At 45.3% G+C, this 18707-nt stretch overlaps 1 protein-coding gene across 3 annotated transcripts in view; it reads right to left on the bottom strand.

Annotated features, from left to right (window-relative positions):
- Window positions 1-17022, bottom strand: part of GMDS (GDP-mannose 4,6-dehydratase) — a 637149-nt gene extending 620127 nt beyond the window's left edge. For all 3 annotated transcript variants that reach the window (XM_003896946.3, XM_021936583.2, XM_009204344.4), the window contains exon 1: window positions 16648-17022. In XM_003896946.3, coding sequence (XP_003896995.1) covers window positions 16648-16749 — 102 coding nt within the window. In that variant the 5' untranslated portion in view covers window positions 16750-17022. The remainder of the gene's footprint in view (window positions 1-16647) is intronic.
- Window positions 17023-18707: the final 1685 nt, after the last annotated feature.

Below are 18707 nucleotides of genomic sequence, written 5' to 3' on the forward strand. Positions count from 1 at the left end.
GGCTGCGTTAAGCAAAGATCATGCCACTGCACTCCAGCCTGGGCGAGAGGAAGACAAAAAAAAAGTAAATTTCCTTGTGACGCCCAGTGAGTATTGAGGTCAGGAATCAAACTCATGTTCATCTTTTTCTCCTCTCCCTTTACAGATTTATCTTAATTCCAAGGCCAGAATTCAGGTACCAGAAATGGGTACTTTGCCCAGATCATCCCTGACAAAAATGTTTGCCTATTAACATAATCTTATGTTATGATTTATGTTATGACTAAAGAGAAAACAAAACCTGTTGAGCTATAAGATAAATTAATCTTTCAAAGCATTATTTGGTTGCTCTACCTGAAGAATACTAAATTGTAACCCAGTCATCCAGCATGAGCCTCTACTTGTAAACCTCGAAGGCTTATTCCTGCCTAGAGCCCCAGGGAAGCAGCTTCTGCCTCCACATTCCCAGCTGCTAGAGAAACAACAATGCTGCCTCTTTTTTTTTTTTTTTTTTTTCTGAGACAGAGTCTCGCTCTGTCGCCCGGGCTGGAGTGCAGTGGCCGGATCTCGGCTCACTGCAAGCTCTGCCTCCCGGGTTTACGCCATTCTCCTGCCTCAGCCTCCCAAGTAGCTGGCACTACAGGCGCCCGCCACCTCGCCTGGCTAGTTTTTTTGTATTTTTTAGTAGAGACGGGGTTTCACCGTGTTAGCCAGGATGGTCTCGATCTCCTGACCTCGTGATCCGCCCGTCTCAGCCTCCCAAAGTGCTGGGATTACAGGCTTGAGCCACCGCGCCTGGCCAATGCTGCCTCTTCCACTATCGGCATTTCGAGACTCCTCTGAAGACCCCTCTCCAGAGTCCACAGCTGGCTTCCTCCTCAGAGTCCACAGCTGGCTTCCTCCTCAGAGTCCTGCCACAGGATTAATTCCTGGAATCTTTCCCAAATCCAAATGTTAAGCATTATCTACATAAATTTTGACTTAGGAAAACTAAAAATCTAGACGCTTTTATTATCTACGTATATTTACATCTATTTTCTGAAATGTACATTTAAAGAGAAGAAAAACCAAAGTCCATAAAGGTTAAGTGATCTCCATTCTTCAAAGATCTAAGCAGTAATCTCAGGTTTCCTGGACCCATCCCTAAGTCCTCCACTAACAGCGATGTCCCATATAGAGAATCTGCTAAGATTTCTAGTTGGGCTCCCAATTATTTCCCTGGTCTATATAAAATACTTCCTTGTTTTTAGCAACTAAAATCAAATTTCCCATAGTAACAATCTGGCAATAGTATAAACTTTTGGTAATGCTTAAATAGGTTAAAAACTGTATGTTCAAACATCAGTAAATATTAAAAGACAACTCAAAGGAAAGAAAATACTATATAAATTTAAATAATTTGAACTTGCTAAATTAGTCAAAATAGCAAAATTGATAAGGGATAAAATAAAAAACCACTGTTGTCCACAAAAAAGCTGAAAGGAAAAAAAGAGGGACTTCAATACTTGGTCAACTCTTCCTATTTCTCCTTTTCAAGGTTTATACTGAAATGTAGAAACACAAAACTTTACAAAAATCTATGTATTTTTACTTCCCCTCAAAAACAACCCCCAAAACCTTCCCATCCACCTTGAGAAATTCACTTAATGCATTTAGCATTCTCTTCCCCCTGTACCTCCCCCTAATACCCAGGGTTGACCAACTCACAAAGCCAGCGGGATGCCTAAGTCAACATTATAAGGACAGGGGGACAAGAAAGAGTGCCTGGTCAAAACAAGAAGATCTGTCACCACCCAGAAGCTCCCCAAAACTTGATTTCAGTTTCAAGTTCCCAAGTTAAACTTGAAACAACACAATAATGATTTGAATATTCCTTCCAAGCACACTCAGAGACTAGGGAGAGCTGCAGAAACAGAGCTGTAAGGATTCCGTAGGGATCTTGACGCCTAGGTTCTGCTAGTATATTCTTTGGTGAGGTATGAAAAGTGCCTAAGGGCCAGGAACAGTGGCTCACACCTGTTATCTCAGCAGTTTAGGAGGCCCGAGGTGGGCAGATGGCTTGAGCTCACAAGTTTGAGACCAGCCTGGGCAACATGGCAAAACCCCATCTCTACAAAAAGAAAAACAGAAAAAGTAGCCAGATATGGTAGAGCCCACCCAAAGTCCCAGGAACTCACGGGGCTGAGGTGCGAGGATGGCTTGAGCCCAGGAGGCGGAGGCTGCAGTGAGCTGAGATGGCTCCACTGCTTTTCAGCCTGGGCAAAAGAGCCAGACCTTGTCTCAAAAAAAAAAAAAAAGCCTAAGGAATTTGCTCAGCATGCCAAAGGAAGCGGTTAAAAATGAAATCTGAAACAACCAACAAACGAATGCTTACCAAGCACCTTTTATGGTGCTCAACATCAAATGGGTACCAGGAAGGATGAAGTACTATAAAGTAACTCCAAATTCTTCCAGACAGCCCTGGTTTCCAACATTCAGTTGCACTCTAGATCATTTATATATGAGATAATGTGTGTCCTACCTTGGAGTCAAGAAAAAAAAAATGGTCACCACAGTTTGAAGACATGATCCCTATCCCCAAGAAGTTCATATTTCGGTTCTGAGCAAATGAAATCAGATAAATGAAATTGCTTTTCATTTCAGAATCTGAACAAATGAAATTTGTTTAATAGTATTCAATAGGTGGTTCCCAAATGTACTCTATGGACTAATGCCAATCCATGACACATTTTTAACCCGTTCTTCAGCAAAATGAAAAAAACAGAAATGAGAAAAAGTAGTTCACATAGCCAAAAGTATGTAATTTGGTGAGTGTTCTTTATTCTGGGAGCATGTTCTTCTTACATTTTGGTGTGTAAAACTTTTTTTTTTAATTACTGTGACAGCAGATAGCAATTTGTTATTCCTAAGATTTTTACTTTCAAAATAACCTAGCCACCATATAACAATCTCAAGTTTTTACCAGTCTATGTAAAATCCAAAACTCCATGAGCTACTGACATTCAGGATTTTTACTCATTCATTCTCCTAGACCCCAAAACGGGGTACAACAGGAAACACCTTATCAATTCCTGATGCCACTTTTGAAACGTCAAACCGTAACAATCTTTGTTTCTCAGCACTTACCACCCATGAAATTTACTTACACTCTAATCAAAATCACCACCTCACTGGTGTGATCAACCACTCACATCCACTTCCATGTTTCTTAGAGGACTTCAAAACTGGTTTCTCATCTCTCTGTCCACCATCATACACATCATCACTTTCTATCACTGTTCAGGTGGGAAGCCACAGAAACCAATCTGCAGCTAATTGAATCAGAAATCTATGAAAGCTACAGTGCAGACTGAAGAAGATGACTGAGAGGCTTCATAACGAGGAACAGCACCCAAAATCACACTGCGGGACAGCTCCCGGAGAACAGAACTGCAGTGACAGAGACGGCACTGCTGCAGCTGCAGCACCAGCGCCACTGCAGGACTGGATGCTCATGCCCATCTCAGGCCTCCAGATGCCCGAGACCTTCTCCCCTTCAGCTTCTTCCATAACCACACTACTCCTTTCCTCCATCGGCTTCTCCTCTGACTGCATAGAAGCCCATTTCCCCTCCATCACGAAAAAAAAACCTTTCCCAGATCTAAGCAAAAGGGAAAAACATGCAAGACAGAATGTAAATTTGTGCTGCCAGGGGCTGGGAAAGGAGGGGATGGGGAGTGACTGATCATGGGAATGGGCTTTCCTTTTTAAAAGGAGTGATGAAAAAGTATTCGGGAACGATAGCGGTAAAGACGGCACAACCTTGTAAATGTACTAAATGTAAAGACGGCACAACCTTGTAAATGTACTAAATGTCAGTAATGATAAATTGTATGTTATGTGTTACCACCAAAACAACAAAAATGTCTCTGGCCTCCCTCAGATTCCACATTACTCAGTACTTTTGTTCTCTCTCCTCTCCCCTCCCTCCCTAGCTTCCTTCTCTTCCAAACCTGAAATGCAAACATTTTCCTCCTTCTCACTCTCATCTTTCTGTCTCCATATTCTCTCATTTGGAGATATCACCTATGACCAGTAGCAATTCCACTATCCACCCTAAGGAAGAGAGCTCTACAGCAAATCTTCGAAAACTCCTTCAGTGAAGAGCCAGATAGTAAACATTTCAGGCTTTCAAAGCCACACAGTCTCTGTTGCAGCTATTTAACTCTATGTGGAAGCAGCCAGAAACAATAAGTAAACAGATGTTCTGTGCTCTAACAAATCTTTATTTACAAAAACAGGGCCAGCCATGGTAGCTCACGCCTGTAATCCCAACACTTTGAGAGGCAAAGGTGGGCAGATCAGGCAGATCACTTGAGGTCAGGAGTTCTAGACCAGCCTGGCCAACATGGAGAAACCCCAATTCTACTAAAAATACAAAAATTAGCCAGGCGTGGTGGCAGGTGCCTATAGTCCCAGCTACCCAGGAGGCTGAGGGATGAGAATCTCGTGAACCCGGGGCAGGGCAGAAGTTACAGTGGGCAGAGATCGCACCACTGCACTCCAACCTGGGCAACAGAGGGAGACTCCGTCTCGAAAAACAAAAACAAAACCAGGAGGCAGGTGGACTTGATCCAAGGGAAAGTTTGTCGATCCTGCTCTAAAGTATGATACACTGCACATCTACATTCCCATTACTTCTTATATGCAGTAGATTTCCTCCAGGATTTCTGAGGAGGTATGAACTCCAGATGTCATTCAACAAATATCTATTGAGAGCCCACCATATTCCAGACACTGCACGAGGGATACAGCAGTAAAATACAGTCTTGTCCTTACGGATTTACACAAACCGAATGTCAATGGGACCAACCATAAAAATAAACACAACAAACAAAACAAAAATCCTTACTTCTCCTGACTTCCCCAATCCAACAATCCAATCAGTAGCTAAGTCCTTTTATTCTCCTCTCACAGCTTTCTTATTCCTTCCTATCCATCATATATGAGGCTTCACCAAGAACAAGCATTCCTTGTGTACAAAAAGCAGACTCTCTTAAATAAAATATGCAGATTTCTAGATATTTCAATGATAACATCAAAACTCATGAAAATCAAAACAAGATCCTACTGGGAGGCTGAGGCGGGCGGATCACCTGAGACCAGGAGTTCGAGACCAGCCTGGCCAACATGGTGAAACCCCGTCTCTACTAAAACTACAAAAAATTACCTGGGCATAGTAGCGGGCGCCTGTAATCCCAGCTACTTGGGAGGCTAAAGCAGGAGAACCACTTGAACCCGGTAGGCAGAGGCTGCAGTGAGCTGAGATCGCACCACTGCACTCCAGCCTGGGCAAGAGCAAAACTCCATGTCAAAAAAAAAAAAGATCCTAGCAAACTTACAAGAAGATTTGAAACGACATACATTTCCTGATCTCGAGGGCAGGCCCTATTAGCATATGGTAGACACTAGAGAAACATACTCAAAAATGATAGAAGTAATCTCTAAATGAAGGTATGAGAGTTTACATCAGGTACAATTATAAAGCAAAAAAAGAGAAAGCACTGAAATTAATGCAAGAAGTTTACAGTCACTCAGTGAGTAAATTAAAAACGAGTGATGACCTGTAATCCCAGCACTTTGGGAGGCCAAGGCCGACAGATCACCGGAGGTCTGGAGTTCCAGACCAGCCTGACCAACATGGAGAAACCCCGTCTCTACCAAAAATACAAAATTAGCCTGGCGTGGTGGCGCATGCCTGTAATCCCAGCTACTCTGGAGGCTGAGGCAGGAGAAAAGCTTGAACCCAGGAGGCGGAGGTTGCTGTGAGCCGAGATCGCGCCATTGCACTCCAGTCTGGGCAACAAGAGCGAAGCTCCGTCTCAAAAAAAAAAAGGTGCTGATATGTGTACTATACAAAGGGACCAGATAAGGAAGGGAAGGTTTCAGCCAATGGAGTTAGAATCATCCCCTTAGGGGTGATGATGAGGAAGCAGGCATATTCTTCTTCAGGGCTGGAAAAATGTCCTTCTGAGCTAGAGTTCTTCAGGCCAACTGAGACTAATCTATCAGATTAAACTTACTAAAAGTTTCAACAAAGCCAAACCTACTGTACTTCCCATGCCTATACATACAGGGAAATATAAAATGCCTCCCCCAGGGACAATGCCCATTCATTCATTCCATACTAAGCACCCAAATCCAGGTCTTATCATTCTGTTCTTCAAGCAAAAAGAAAACAAATGCAAAGCTGGAGCTCCCCATAGACTGCATGGAGAAATAAGAGGAAAACTGGGGCCAGGCATAGCGGCTCAAACCTGTAATACTAGCACTTGGAGAGGCTGAGATGGTAGAATTGCTTGAGCCTAGGAGTTTGAAACCAGCCTGAGCAGCACTGCAAGACCCCACCTTAACAACAACAATAAAAAAACACACATACACAAAAACTAGCCAGGCGTAGTGGTGCCCATCTGTTATCCCAGCTTCTCGGGAGGCTGAGGCCAAAAGATCACTTGAGCGCACGAGGTTGAGGCTCCAGTGATCTGTGTTTGCACCCCTGCACTCCAGCCTGGGCAAGACCCTGTCTCAAAGAAAAAAAAGAGGAAAACTGGTCTGTGTTGTCAATCTGGTAAGTTTCAGGAACAACACAAACAGTGTTGGGAGCCAGTTCTCCATGGGTCTTTCCAGTTTCTGCATGTCTTATGAGCAGGTTGCACTGACAGCTTTTATCGGCTACTATCTTTCCTGTACAGGACATCTGTAGATAGTATTTTAAGATAGCAATAGTGTTTCTCTCTGGAGCAGAAGGAAGATTTGTTTGCTATGGAGAATAATAAAAATAATGTCTCCCTCAAAGCAAAAGCTGGGTAGGTTTATTAGTTCCCTTACAAAAAATTGGGGTTTCCCAATCTCAGATTTCCTCAACCGTGGTGCATACCCGCTGCATGGACAACATCCACCTAGACCCACCCAGCCACCGTGTTGCCCACATGGTCTTTGGGGGGCAAGAAAATACTATAAAAACAGAGCTGTCACAAACATGAAGTTCATACTGCCTGCTGACCCAGGAGTACTGTGTCTTCTGCCATCATCCGTGGAATTTTAGGAAGCTAACTTGTTAGCCTGCAAGTAAGGTAAAATCTCAGGCCTCCCACAACTCTTGACAAACCCACTGTCTTTCTCCTTGACTGGGTTTACTCCAACAGGCGTATACGCCACACTTGCATTCTGACCTGCAGGTCTCTTGCAATAAAGCTTCCATTTTGAAGGATTCCACTCTAAACTACAATAAACATGTTTATCAACATTGATCACCAAAAAATACTACTAGTGTCTGCACATACCTGCAAAATTCCAATTCATCATTTTTACAGATGTAAAAATATAGTTTGAATAAAGCAACATTAAAAACCCAACTTCTTTTGTGAAAAGTTATAGAAATACAGCACCCTTCTAAGAAACATAGAAAAATCATGTTTTGATTTTAAAAGATTTCTAAAAGTGCCAATTAGAGGCTTTTTCACTCAGCATTAAGGAACATATTTCTGTTAAACATGATCAAGCAATTCATTTCACATTATAATCAAACCCAGTGCTCAAGCATAATATATATATAATACAACCAAGCTTTGGTGGTTCATTTTCCCAAGTGTAATCAGTCGGTATAAAGAAATACTTTCTATAAATCCCTAGTAAATACCTTTATTTTATCACTCTTAAGTTTAAAATAACTTAGCATGAAGATCTGAGAAAGGATTCCCCTAAAATTACATGTGGTAAATTGTTTAAAAGGCACAGTATGAAGAGTCTGAAACAAATGAGGTAAATACTCTTCAGCCAAGAACATCACTGCATATAAAATCATCTAACCTCAAGTCTATGTCACTCAGTTTTACATAAGTAAATGCCAAAATAATATCCTGGAAAGCTGAGTCATTTCAATGAGTAAATTTATATAAACAATTGGGTTACTACTTATGGTAAGTCACAAGATTTTGGCAGGAAAATTGCTTATTGGCTTGCCAAAGACTGGGTTTGGCACACTGGTGCCCCACTGCCAAGAACATTACTGATAATCAGCCTTCTATCCTATAGGATTACCTTTCAGACATGTTTTACTCATTCATTTCCTATGTATTAAGCTTATATAGGAATGGTTAGTGCAACTGAGCACCTTACTTCTGGAAGTGCGGGATTCCCAAAATTCCTCAAGAAAGGAAGAAAAGCATGAGAAATTGTAAACTGGAAGTATCTCTTTTTTTTTGGTTTTTTTTTGAGACAAAGTCTAGCTCTGTCACCCAGGCTGGAGTACAGTGGTACAATCTCGGCTCACTGCAAGCTCTGCCTCCCAGGTTCAAGAGATTCTCCCACCTCAGCATCCCGAGTACCTGAGATTTCAGGCACCCACCACCATGCCCGGCTAATTTTTGTATTTTTAGTAGAGATGGGGTTTCTCCACATTGGCCAAGGTGGTCTTGAACTCCCGGCCTCAGGTGATCCGCCCACCTTGGCCTCCCAAAGTGTTGGGATTACAAGCATGAGCCACCGCGCCCCACCTGGAAGTATCTTTAACAAGGTTTTGGCATTAGGAAATGCAAACAATCAACAAATAAATAAAGGAGAAAGAAAGGAGAAAACTGAAGTACACTAAGAATAGCCTGGTAAACTGAAGGGAAAGGGTTAGTTTTCTTGCCTTGTAAACAAGAGCTACAGAAAGTTCTGGGAGACAGGGAAGAAGACTGGCTAAAGGTACAGCATAGCAGCATGGCCACCTTTAGGACTTGCCCACTCCACAGCAGCCACCTCTGACCACATTGCCCAAGTCATTTTTAAGACAAAGAAGCCAAATGCAGTGGCTCACACCTGTATTATCAGCACTTGGGAGGCCAAGGCCAGATGATCGCTTGGGGCCAGGAGTTCAAGACTAGCCTGGTCAGCTGGTGAGATCCTGTCTCTACAAAAAAAAAAAAAAAAGTAAAAAATTAGCCAGGCTTGGTGGCACAAGCCTCTAGTCTCAGCTACCAGGGAGGCTGAGGTGGGAGGATCACCTGAGCCCAGGAGTTCAGGGCTGCAGTGAGCTATGATTGCACCACTGCACTTCGAACTCCAGAGGAACAAAATAATTCACTGTCTTGCCCGAGAAAACTGATTTTCCTGCCCAGTGACTGCATTTCTGGCCATAATATTACCATCCAACCTGTTGCCAAAATATGTTTGCATCTTTGATCTCATTATCCTTATATTACAGGAGCTGGTGCTTCTGCTTCCATCCTTTTACTATTCTCATTCATCCTACATACCCCTAACTGCATTCCCAAGCACTTCTCCATCCTTCCCTCATTCCTTCCATTGTGAGAACTTATACATACTAAATAAGAATTATCACTTCATAAACAATATATGCCAGGAACAGTGGTAGGCCTTATTATAATATAATCATCATTTTTAATCCACACATAAATTTGTGATGTGGACATAATTAACTCCATTTTTCTACCCAAGAAAAACCCAAGAATTTAAAACTCCTTCCTCTATCCTAATTTCCCTGCTTTGATCATTACACATTACATGCATGTACCAAAATATCACACATAACCCGCAAATATGTACAATTATTATGTACCAGTTAAAAAAAAAAAAATCGTTCCTCACCAAAAAGTCACTTCATTCATTTGATATGTCCTACAAAGATGGACAGCTCTAATTTTTCACTCTATCTTACAAATTCTGACAACATACAACTCATATGAATTTCTTCTTAGTTTACAAACTTAATTTCAAATTCAGTAAAATTAGTAGTTCACTGGTTTCATTTTTAAAAAATTATCCTGGCCGGGCATGGTGGTTCACGCCTACAATCCCAGCATTTTGGGAGGCCGAGGTGGGCGGATGACTTGAGGCCAAGAGTTCAAGACCAGCCTGGTCAACATGGTGAAAACCCAACTCTACTAAAAATACAAAAATTAGCTGGGCATGGTAGCGCACGCCTGTAATCCCAGCTACCCGGGACGCTGAGGCACAAGAATCACTTGAACCCGGTACATGGAGATTGCAGTGAGTGAGATCATACAACCATTGCACTCCAGCCTAGGCAACAGAGTAAGACTCTGTCTCAAAAAAAAAAAAAAAAAAATCCAGTTGGTTTTATGTCTAAAACTGTAATTAAATTACTGCACTGCTTAAATATAAAGATAGTTGTATAATTTCTCTATAGTACACATAATCAATCATAAGTCAGCATGTAATCCGAACAAGACACTACTGTAGACTAGCAGCAGACCTTAGATCCCTGAGAATAACCAGGTAACCCTTTCACTTGACAAGTTAAGAAAAACCTCTAAAAATGTAAGGCTATACAATTAATTGGTATCAAAACCCAACCTCTGATTCCCAGTCCAGAGCTCTTTCAATTAATCACATGTAACAGTCTTTGATTAAGCAGGGCAGTACTCAAGACAACTCTCTCACCTCCAATAATGCCAGACTTTTTTTTCTTTTTCTTTTTTTTTTTTTGAGATAGTCTCGCTCTGTCGCCCAAGCTGGAGAGCAGTGGCAGGATCTCAGCTCACTGCAAGCTCTGCCTCCCGGGTTCATGCCATTCTCCTGCCTCAGCCTCCCAAGTAGATGGGACTACAGGCACCCGCCCACACGCCTGGCTAATTTTTTGTACTTTTAGTAGAGACGGGGTTTCACCATGTTAGCCAGGATGGTATCGATCTCCTGACCTCGTGATCGGGAGATTTGGGAGGCCCGCCTCGGCCTCCCAAAGTGCTGGGACCACAGGCGTGAGCCACCACGCCCAGCCCAATAATGCCAAACCTTTTATCCCAGGACTGCAAATCCCAGCAAGGAAGATTTAGAGTGGAAGTCACTGCCTACAATCCTCTTATATGAGAAGATAAGACCAGCTCCCAGATCTGCTTTGCACAGTCTTGAAAGACTCACTAAACATTAAATCTGTTGGCCTCCCAGTACCTTATAGCCTTGTGGTTGATTCTAAATACTACAGAACTTTCTGCTTGTAGATAATAGATTCCCCATGCAAAGCAAGGCTAAATAGTAATACCTCCCACTTTTTCCTGAAAGTCAAGAAATGTTTCATTATTCTGTTAACACTGTGGAGCGAAGGTCTATTCCAGTAACGAGGCAAAGGCCACTACTATGTGCAGATTTACTTCCTATTTGATAAGAATTACTCTTCCAACCTGGCAGAAAAGATAAGTGACTTACCCAAAGCCACTGCAGTTCAGAAAGGGCTAAGCAGTAATTCAAACACCTGTTATCCCAGCTACTCGGGAGGCTAAGGCACGAGAATCACTTGAACCTGGAAGGTAGAGGATGCAGTAGAGATTGCACCACTGTGCTCCAACCTGGACAACAGAGTAAGACTCTGTCTCCAAAAAAAACAAAAAACAAAAAAAGGCCAGGCACAGTGGCTCATATAATCCCAGCACTTTGGGAGGCCGAGGCAGGCCGATCACGAGATCAGGAGATCGAGAGCATCCTGGCTAACATGGTGAAACCCCGTCTCTACTAAAAAATACCAAAAATTAGCCAGGCGAGGTGGCGGGCGCCTGTAGTCCCAGCTACTCAGGAGGCTGAGGCAGGAGAATGGCGTGAACCCTGGAGGAGGAGCTTGCAGTGAGCCGAGATCGCGCCACTGCACTCCAGCCTGGGACACAGAGCGAGACTCCCTCTCAAAAAAAAAAAAGGAAACCACCTCATAGAAGCTCTCTGTTGCTTCCACAAATATACTTTGAACAAAATTTAATGCACTTCGAACAGTACCTGTCACAAACTAAATGCTCAATACACGTTAATTATTTTAATCTACCGTAATTATTAACTATCGCCGTCATCATACCACTAGACTATCGATGTCGTTGAGGAAGGTGGTAATTCAGTCTGCTGCATGTGCTGGTCAAAGTGCATTACTTGTAATTACTTGTAGAACTGGCAGAGAAGAGGGAAACAGATCAAAAAAATTTCTCAAATCTACAACCTGGACATGTGGTAGTGACATTTTTCAGGAAAGAAATCCAGTGGTGCTGGAGAGCAATCACTTGCTAAAGAGGTTAGCATGGATAAAAGGGAGCCAGGTGCTAATAGTCAGAACAATGGGAAAAGACCCTGAAGGCATCTCAGACATCTTTGAGGCTGCCTCTCCCATCAGAGGCCCAGAGACCTAGGAGGACAGCATGGTTTGGGGAGACAGGCCCAGGGCACAGCTGGCCTGGAACACCTCAAGGAGTCCTGGAACGTCCTGCATGCTGCTCCAACACCCAGCCGCTGCAGTCACAGAATGTCTACCTAATGACTGTACAACCATTGTATCTTGGAAAAAAATAATTCGTTTTCGGTTTTACAGGCTCATAGCTCGAAGGAACTTGCTTTGATTCTCAGACTTTGAACCTCGAAGTTGATGCTGGAACAAGTTAAGAATTTTAGGGACTACTGGAATTGTATTTTGCATGTGAGAAGGATGATTGTCTTTTGCATGTGAGAAGGATGAGAGCTAGGTGGTCAGGGGTGGAATGCCATGGTTTGGATGTCTGACCCCTCCAAATCTCACGCTGAAATTTAATCCCCAGTGTTGGAGGTGGGGACTAATAGGAGGTGTTTTTTTCATGGAAGCAGATCCCTCATGAAGGCTTGGTGCCATCCTCACAGTAATGAGTGACTCCTCACTCTACTAGTTCCCACTAAAGCTGGTTGCTAAAAAGAGCCTGGCACACCACAGCCCACCCCACCTCTTGCTTCCTCTCTCACCATGTAATCTCTGCATACACCAGCTCCATGAGTGGAAGCCTAAATCTTTCAGCAGAAGCAGATGCTGGTGCCATGCTTCTTGTACAGCCTTCAGAACCATGAGCCAAATAAACCTCTTTTCTTTATAAATTACCCAGCCTCAGGTATTCCTTTATAGCAACACAAATGGATGAAGACAACTTTCATATCTTTATATCTGTAGCAGCATCTGTAACAAGCCTTGGACACAGCAGACAAGCAGTGAAGATGTGTTCTGCTAGCGGAAAAAGTAAGTCAACATTTTTGAAACCCCACTAGACGAAGGCATATGGGAGGCAATAGGCTGCAAATGAGATTTCTATCTTAAAGTAGTTTATAATCTCAAGACCACAGATATGTAAATTACTTATACAATCAACAGGGACTGCATACATGTAAATACAAAGGAAGTTCCTGGAATGGTTGCATTTGTCAGGATTAGGCTGAGAACACTGAGGCTCAAGTTAAAAGGAGTAAGAATTGTGAGGCCATTCAGCCACAAATAATTACTCCAAAGAGGTACAAAGCAACAGTATTCAAAGAATAGCAAGAACATCTCCAAGAGTGCAGTAAAGAACAGCATCATTAGCCAATGGGGGTGAGCTTTTAAGAGTGGCTGGCAGAGGGCCTGGAGACAGCAATGCAAAGCCAGAGCCTGAGCTTCTTTAAAGCCTATTCAGTAAGGTTCCCACTTTGGGAAGGAGTGTGTCAAGAATAGATGGGAGGGGAAGGCTAGAATAAGAAGCCTGACAATACATACTAGAGATACACGGCAGACAGGACATCCTGGCTGTCCGCACTATTCTCAAGCGGGAATTTGGGACAACCCATTTAAGAGCCCATCTTGGCACAAATGCCATGATAGCCCTGAGTGCCAGAGCAGCGGCACTTGAATCTGAAACCTCTTCTTAGAGTAAGACTATTTATTTCTCTCTGTCTCATAAGGCTTACCACAGTCTATACAGCAAAATGACTTAGAGCAATTGCTGAGATCTAGGTTCAGATCTCAGTTCTGACACTCATTAGATGTACGGCCTCAGGGAACATACTTAACCTTACTTAGCCAGGAATAAAATGGGGACAATTATTATACCCGCCCCTTAGGTAGGGATATACAAAATGCTGAGCAGAGTGAATAGCCCAGTAAGTTCTCAGCCAGTATTATTAAGAAAATGTAGGCCGGGCGCGGTGGCTCAAGCCTGTAATCCCAGCACTTTGGGAGGCCAAGACGGGCGGATCACGAGGTCAGGAGATCGAGACCATCCTGGCTGACACGGTGAAACCCCGTCTCTACTAAAAAATACAAAAACTTAGCTGGGCGAGGTGGCGGGCGCCTGTAGTCCCAGCTACTCGGGAGGCTGAGGCAGGAGAATGGCGTAAACCCAGGAGGTGGAGCTTGCAGTGAGCTGAGATCCGGCCACTGCACTCCAGCCTGGGCGACAGAGCGAGACTCCGTCTCAAAAAAAAAAAAAAAAAAAAAGAAAATGTAGAATAAGGTATGGATTTTCAGACCCCTTGCATTAACACCACAGTGCTCCAGAGATCCTTGATACTCAAGTTGGGAGTCACTGTCCTGGAATACAAATAAAAAACATAGAAGAGCAGTTCATTCCCTCTGCAAGTGTTTATGTGGTAGCTACAGAATTCAGCACTATGCTAGGGGTACATATGCCAGTGCAACACCAAATGAGGTGACAATGTAGAGGGCAAATGCTGTAGGGAAGAAAAAAACACTGGGGCAGAGATTCAAACCAGCCTGAAAGCCACGCAGGTGTTTTAAGTTGGAAATGAAATGAGGAACCAAAAAATTCTGGTCAGGCAGTGATCTGCTGAATGTGGTGCTTCAGGTAGACTCGCATGACAGGCTGCAGGACAAACTAGAGTGGGGGTCCACCTCCACACCTTCCTGGCCACTCAGCTCCATCCAAATGACTGCTCTTAAAAGTCAAAATTAGGTTCTATTTCTAATCTGCACTGATTCATACTGCTGGTCACGTAAATTGGTATAGGCCACACCAACACAGCACATTAACATCTTAACTAATTTCCTGACAATACTAAAATCAAATCTCTACTTTCCAGAGATTATATAAACTTGGTAAACATTTGAGCTTCAGGTCCAGTCTGACAAAACGGAAAAAAAAGAGATTCATCTGCAGAAAGGTCCCAGCATTAGAAAACAAAGAGAAGGGAGAGGACAGTATGTAGGCCCTGACCTTTCTTACTGCCTCAATTCAAGGATTTGATTTCTCAACCTCAGATCCTTGCCCTCTTCCTCAAACTCAGATCCACCTCTTACTAGTTTTCAAACTCTTGTCTATTATGATTACCTTAAGCAAAGCAAGATGCATGAATAACCAGCAGTAAATCAGGTATTCAATAGTTGAAATTGTGTAATATTCTGTGACTGTGCATCTGGCCAATTTCAACTTCTTCTTCTCTCTAATTTTTTTTTTCTTTTTTTGAGGCAGGATCTCACTCTCTTGCCCCAGACTGGAGTACAGTGGTGCCATCACTGCTCACTGCAGTCTCAAACTCCTGGACTCAAGTGATCCTCCTGCTTTGGCCTCCCAGTAGCTAGCACTACAAATGAGCACCAACATGCCTGCCTAATTTTTTTTTTTTTTTTTTGTAGAGACAAGGTCTCAATATGTTGCCCAGGCTGGTCTCAAACTCCTGGCCTCACCTCAAGCAATCCTCCTGCCTCTGCCTACCAAAGTGCTGAGATTTCAGTTATGAACCGCTGCCTCCTGCCCACTTAGCCTTTTCTAACACTAGAGAACTTTCAGAGTGGTTTCAATACCAACTGGACACTTCCCAGCGATTTAACCTCAAGCCAATCAAACTCCCAGGCCTCCGTTTCCACATCGAGATAATAAAAGTACCTCCTCAAAGAGTTTGTTATGAGAACTAAATGAGTTAATATTAGTCAAGCGACTGGAACATAATAGACACAATATGTATTAGCCATTTTCATCTTTATTTGTGTTATATTGGCCACCACTCAGAGATACCCAGGAGCACACATATCACATTCTTTCTACAGCAATATGTGGGCATGATTACTTCATGACCACTGAATCTCAAACAGCACAGCTTTTGATAAAGCACAGTGGTCGGATCCTACCTATTGCAACACCTCTGAGAGACGACTCTCACAAACCAGCCATGCCTAGCCTGAGACATGCCGAAGACCTCCTCCTGATGACCTTACTCGAGGAACTTATTCCTTTGGAAATGGAACCTAGCCTCATTTTTGCACCAGTGTGTCTCACATACACGTCCAAACGTGTGAACCTGAATCCCAGAAGTTGGTGTGATTTTTAAAAGTTTTTCAAGTTCTTTTTCCTAAACATGTCCTAGTGGGTGACTCCACAGCATCACTTCCTTTCATGTTCTCTTTTCTATCTGGAAAGCCGGTGATAGGGGACGAAACCAGCAAAGCACCCTTTTTCCTGCTTCCCAAACATTAGCAGGTAAGCGCCCCGTGAGCCGAGATACATCAAGAGGACCTCACCCGCAAGTTCATTGATCACCAGTTCTTTTCCCCTCCCGGCACCAGCAGCTGCGAAGCACGAAATGGGCTTGGAGGAGGAGACGCTGCGGTCACCTGAGGGGCAGGTGCGAGCGGGCGGTCCTGCCCGGGTGTGAGGGCGACATCCCGCGCGGCACCCACGCTCACAGCCCCCAGAGGAAGACCAGAGGCACTCGACGCATCCAGCACACCCCACACACGACACACTAACGGCACCGCACCTTCCGTCCCACCTCCCGGCAGCAGACCCCTTCCGGGACGCCGAGACGGCTGTTCCTGGAGACACCGCAGCCCGCGAGGAGCCGCGCGCAGGGAGAGCACGCGTGCCCAGGCGGCCTCGGCCGGCGCGCCCCCGCCCCCACACTCACCTGGCCCGTGATGCCGGTGATGAGCGCCACGTTCCTGGGCTTGCCCATCTCGCCGTCCCCGGAGCCCCGGGCGCTGGAGCAGCGTGCGGGTGCGTGTGCCATGTCCCGCGGCGGGCGTGCGGTCGGCGGCAGGGCGGAGCGCGGCAGACGGCAGGCGCGGCGCCGGCAGGAACGCGGGTGTGTGCGGCGCGAAGCGCCTCTCCAGGCTGCGGGCAGGGAGGGAGAGCGCACCGCGCGACCGGCCGCCACAGTCTGACAGGGGCGCACGGGAGGCCGCGCGGGGAGGGCCGGGGGCGGGCCGAGCCGGCCGAGGCGGGCCCGACGGCCAAGCAGCGGGGCTGCGGCCTGAATGGCGCCGCGTCATTCGCGTCAACCGGCGACGCTGTGGCAGGCCCCGCCCCTCCGCTGACGGCCGCCGCGCGGGGCGGGGCCTGCCGCCGCCGCCGCCGCCGTCGCCGCCTGAGGGAAGAGGAAGGCGGCAGCGGCTTCGCGTCCCGCCTCTCGCCTGGCTGGCCGTGGGCGGCCTGGACGCAGTTCCCTTGTCCTCCCCGGCGGCCTCTCGAATCTCCCAGGAATCCTAATGTCACCCGAGGATGCTGGGAGGAACGCTGAGCCGACCTCTCCATTGGGCTAGAGGTCTGAATTTGCAAACCCTGGGGTCCCAGGGCCGGGATCATCGACTTTGATGAATCCTGGAAACTTGTCGCAGCGCCTTTGGGAAGCCTGGTTTATGGTACCTGAAGGGCGCTAGCGTTACAAGGCCCCGAAACGGGGGTTGCAGAGGTGGGGGTGACTAACGAGGCTGGCTCTTGCTCTTCTGGCGTTCCCTGAGGTCGGAACCAGGAACGAGGTTCCAAATAGCTGAATTCAACGTGTTCTGTTCTGGGGACTGGCAGTGCACAAGCAAGTCCCTGGCCCCACCCGTATGCAGCATAAGGAAATGTTGAAAAGACTGCCCGGGTCAATAAACCTGGACGTGGCAAATTTCAAAGAAAGTAATTCAAACACAGGTGGGGTCCTGGCTTATATCTATTGGATTTGGCTGCCATTTGGCAGCTGCTCGTTGGACAGGGAGAGACGAGGAGGTGACTCAGAGCCTGGAGGACAGCAGGTGTGTGCGCCTAAGCAGTTGGCTGCAATCCAGGGCAGAGCCGGAAACTTCCCGGTCTCCGTTGCTCTGCTTCTCAGTCCTTATTCCTCCCCCAATCGATAACCTCAGATCATCGTTTCAAATCAGAGTTACTAGGGCTGTGCCCATTATAACATGCAAGAGTATGTATAGCAGACCTGGAACCCCAAAATCAGAAAAGCTTAGGATTAATTTAAAACCTCTCTCTCCCGCTCCGCGAAGTCCGTTAGGAAGATTTCTTAGCTTTGTAGATAGACGGTCTGGTTTCACACCCGGCCTCTCTGCGTTCTATGAGGAGAATGGCTGAACGAACATCTGGTGCGCCAGTAGGATGCTGCCTCTGAGTGATGAAGGGACCCTGAAGCTGAGGAAAGGGAACGCTTCCATTGAGAGGAACATGCTATAAGCTAGAAATGTCTGTAAAATATGCAGGAATATGCTACAACTATATTCGTTTTCATGTAAATACGCTTTAAATCAATGCATGAACAAATTATATGACATTTTCCTGAAAAAAATCACTGAGCGGCCGGGCGCGGTGGCTCACACCTGTAATCCCAGCATTTTGGGAGGCCGCGGCGGGTGGATCACGAGGTGAGGAGTTCGAGACCAGCCTGACTAACATAATGAAACCCCGTCCCTACTAAAAATACAAAAATTAGGTGGGCCTGGTGATGCGTGCCTGTATTCCCAGTTACTCAGGAGGCTGAGGCAGGAGAATCGTTTGAACCAGGGAGGCAGAGGCTGCAGTGAGTCACTACTGCACTCCAGCCCGGGTGACAGAGTGAGACTCCATCTCAAAAAAAAAAAAAACAAACAAAAACAAAAATCACTGAGCAAGCCGGGCGCCGTGGCTCATGCCTGTAATCCTGGCACTTTGGGAAGCTGCGGCAGGTAGATCACCTGAGGTCAGGAGTTCGAGACCAGCCTG

Source organism: Papio anubis, chromosome 6, assembly GCF_008728515.1.
Source record: "Papio anubis isolate 15944 chromosome 6, Panubis1.0, whole genome shotgun sequence".
NCBI classification, from domain to species: domain Eukaryota; kingdom Metazoa; phylum Chordata; class Mammalia; order Primates; family Cercopithecidae; genus Papio; species Papio anubis.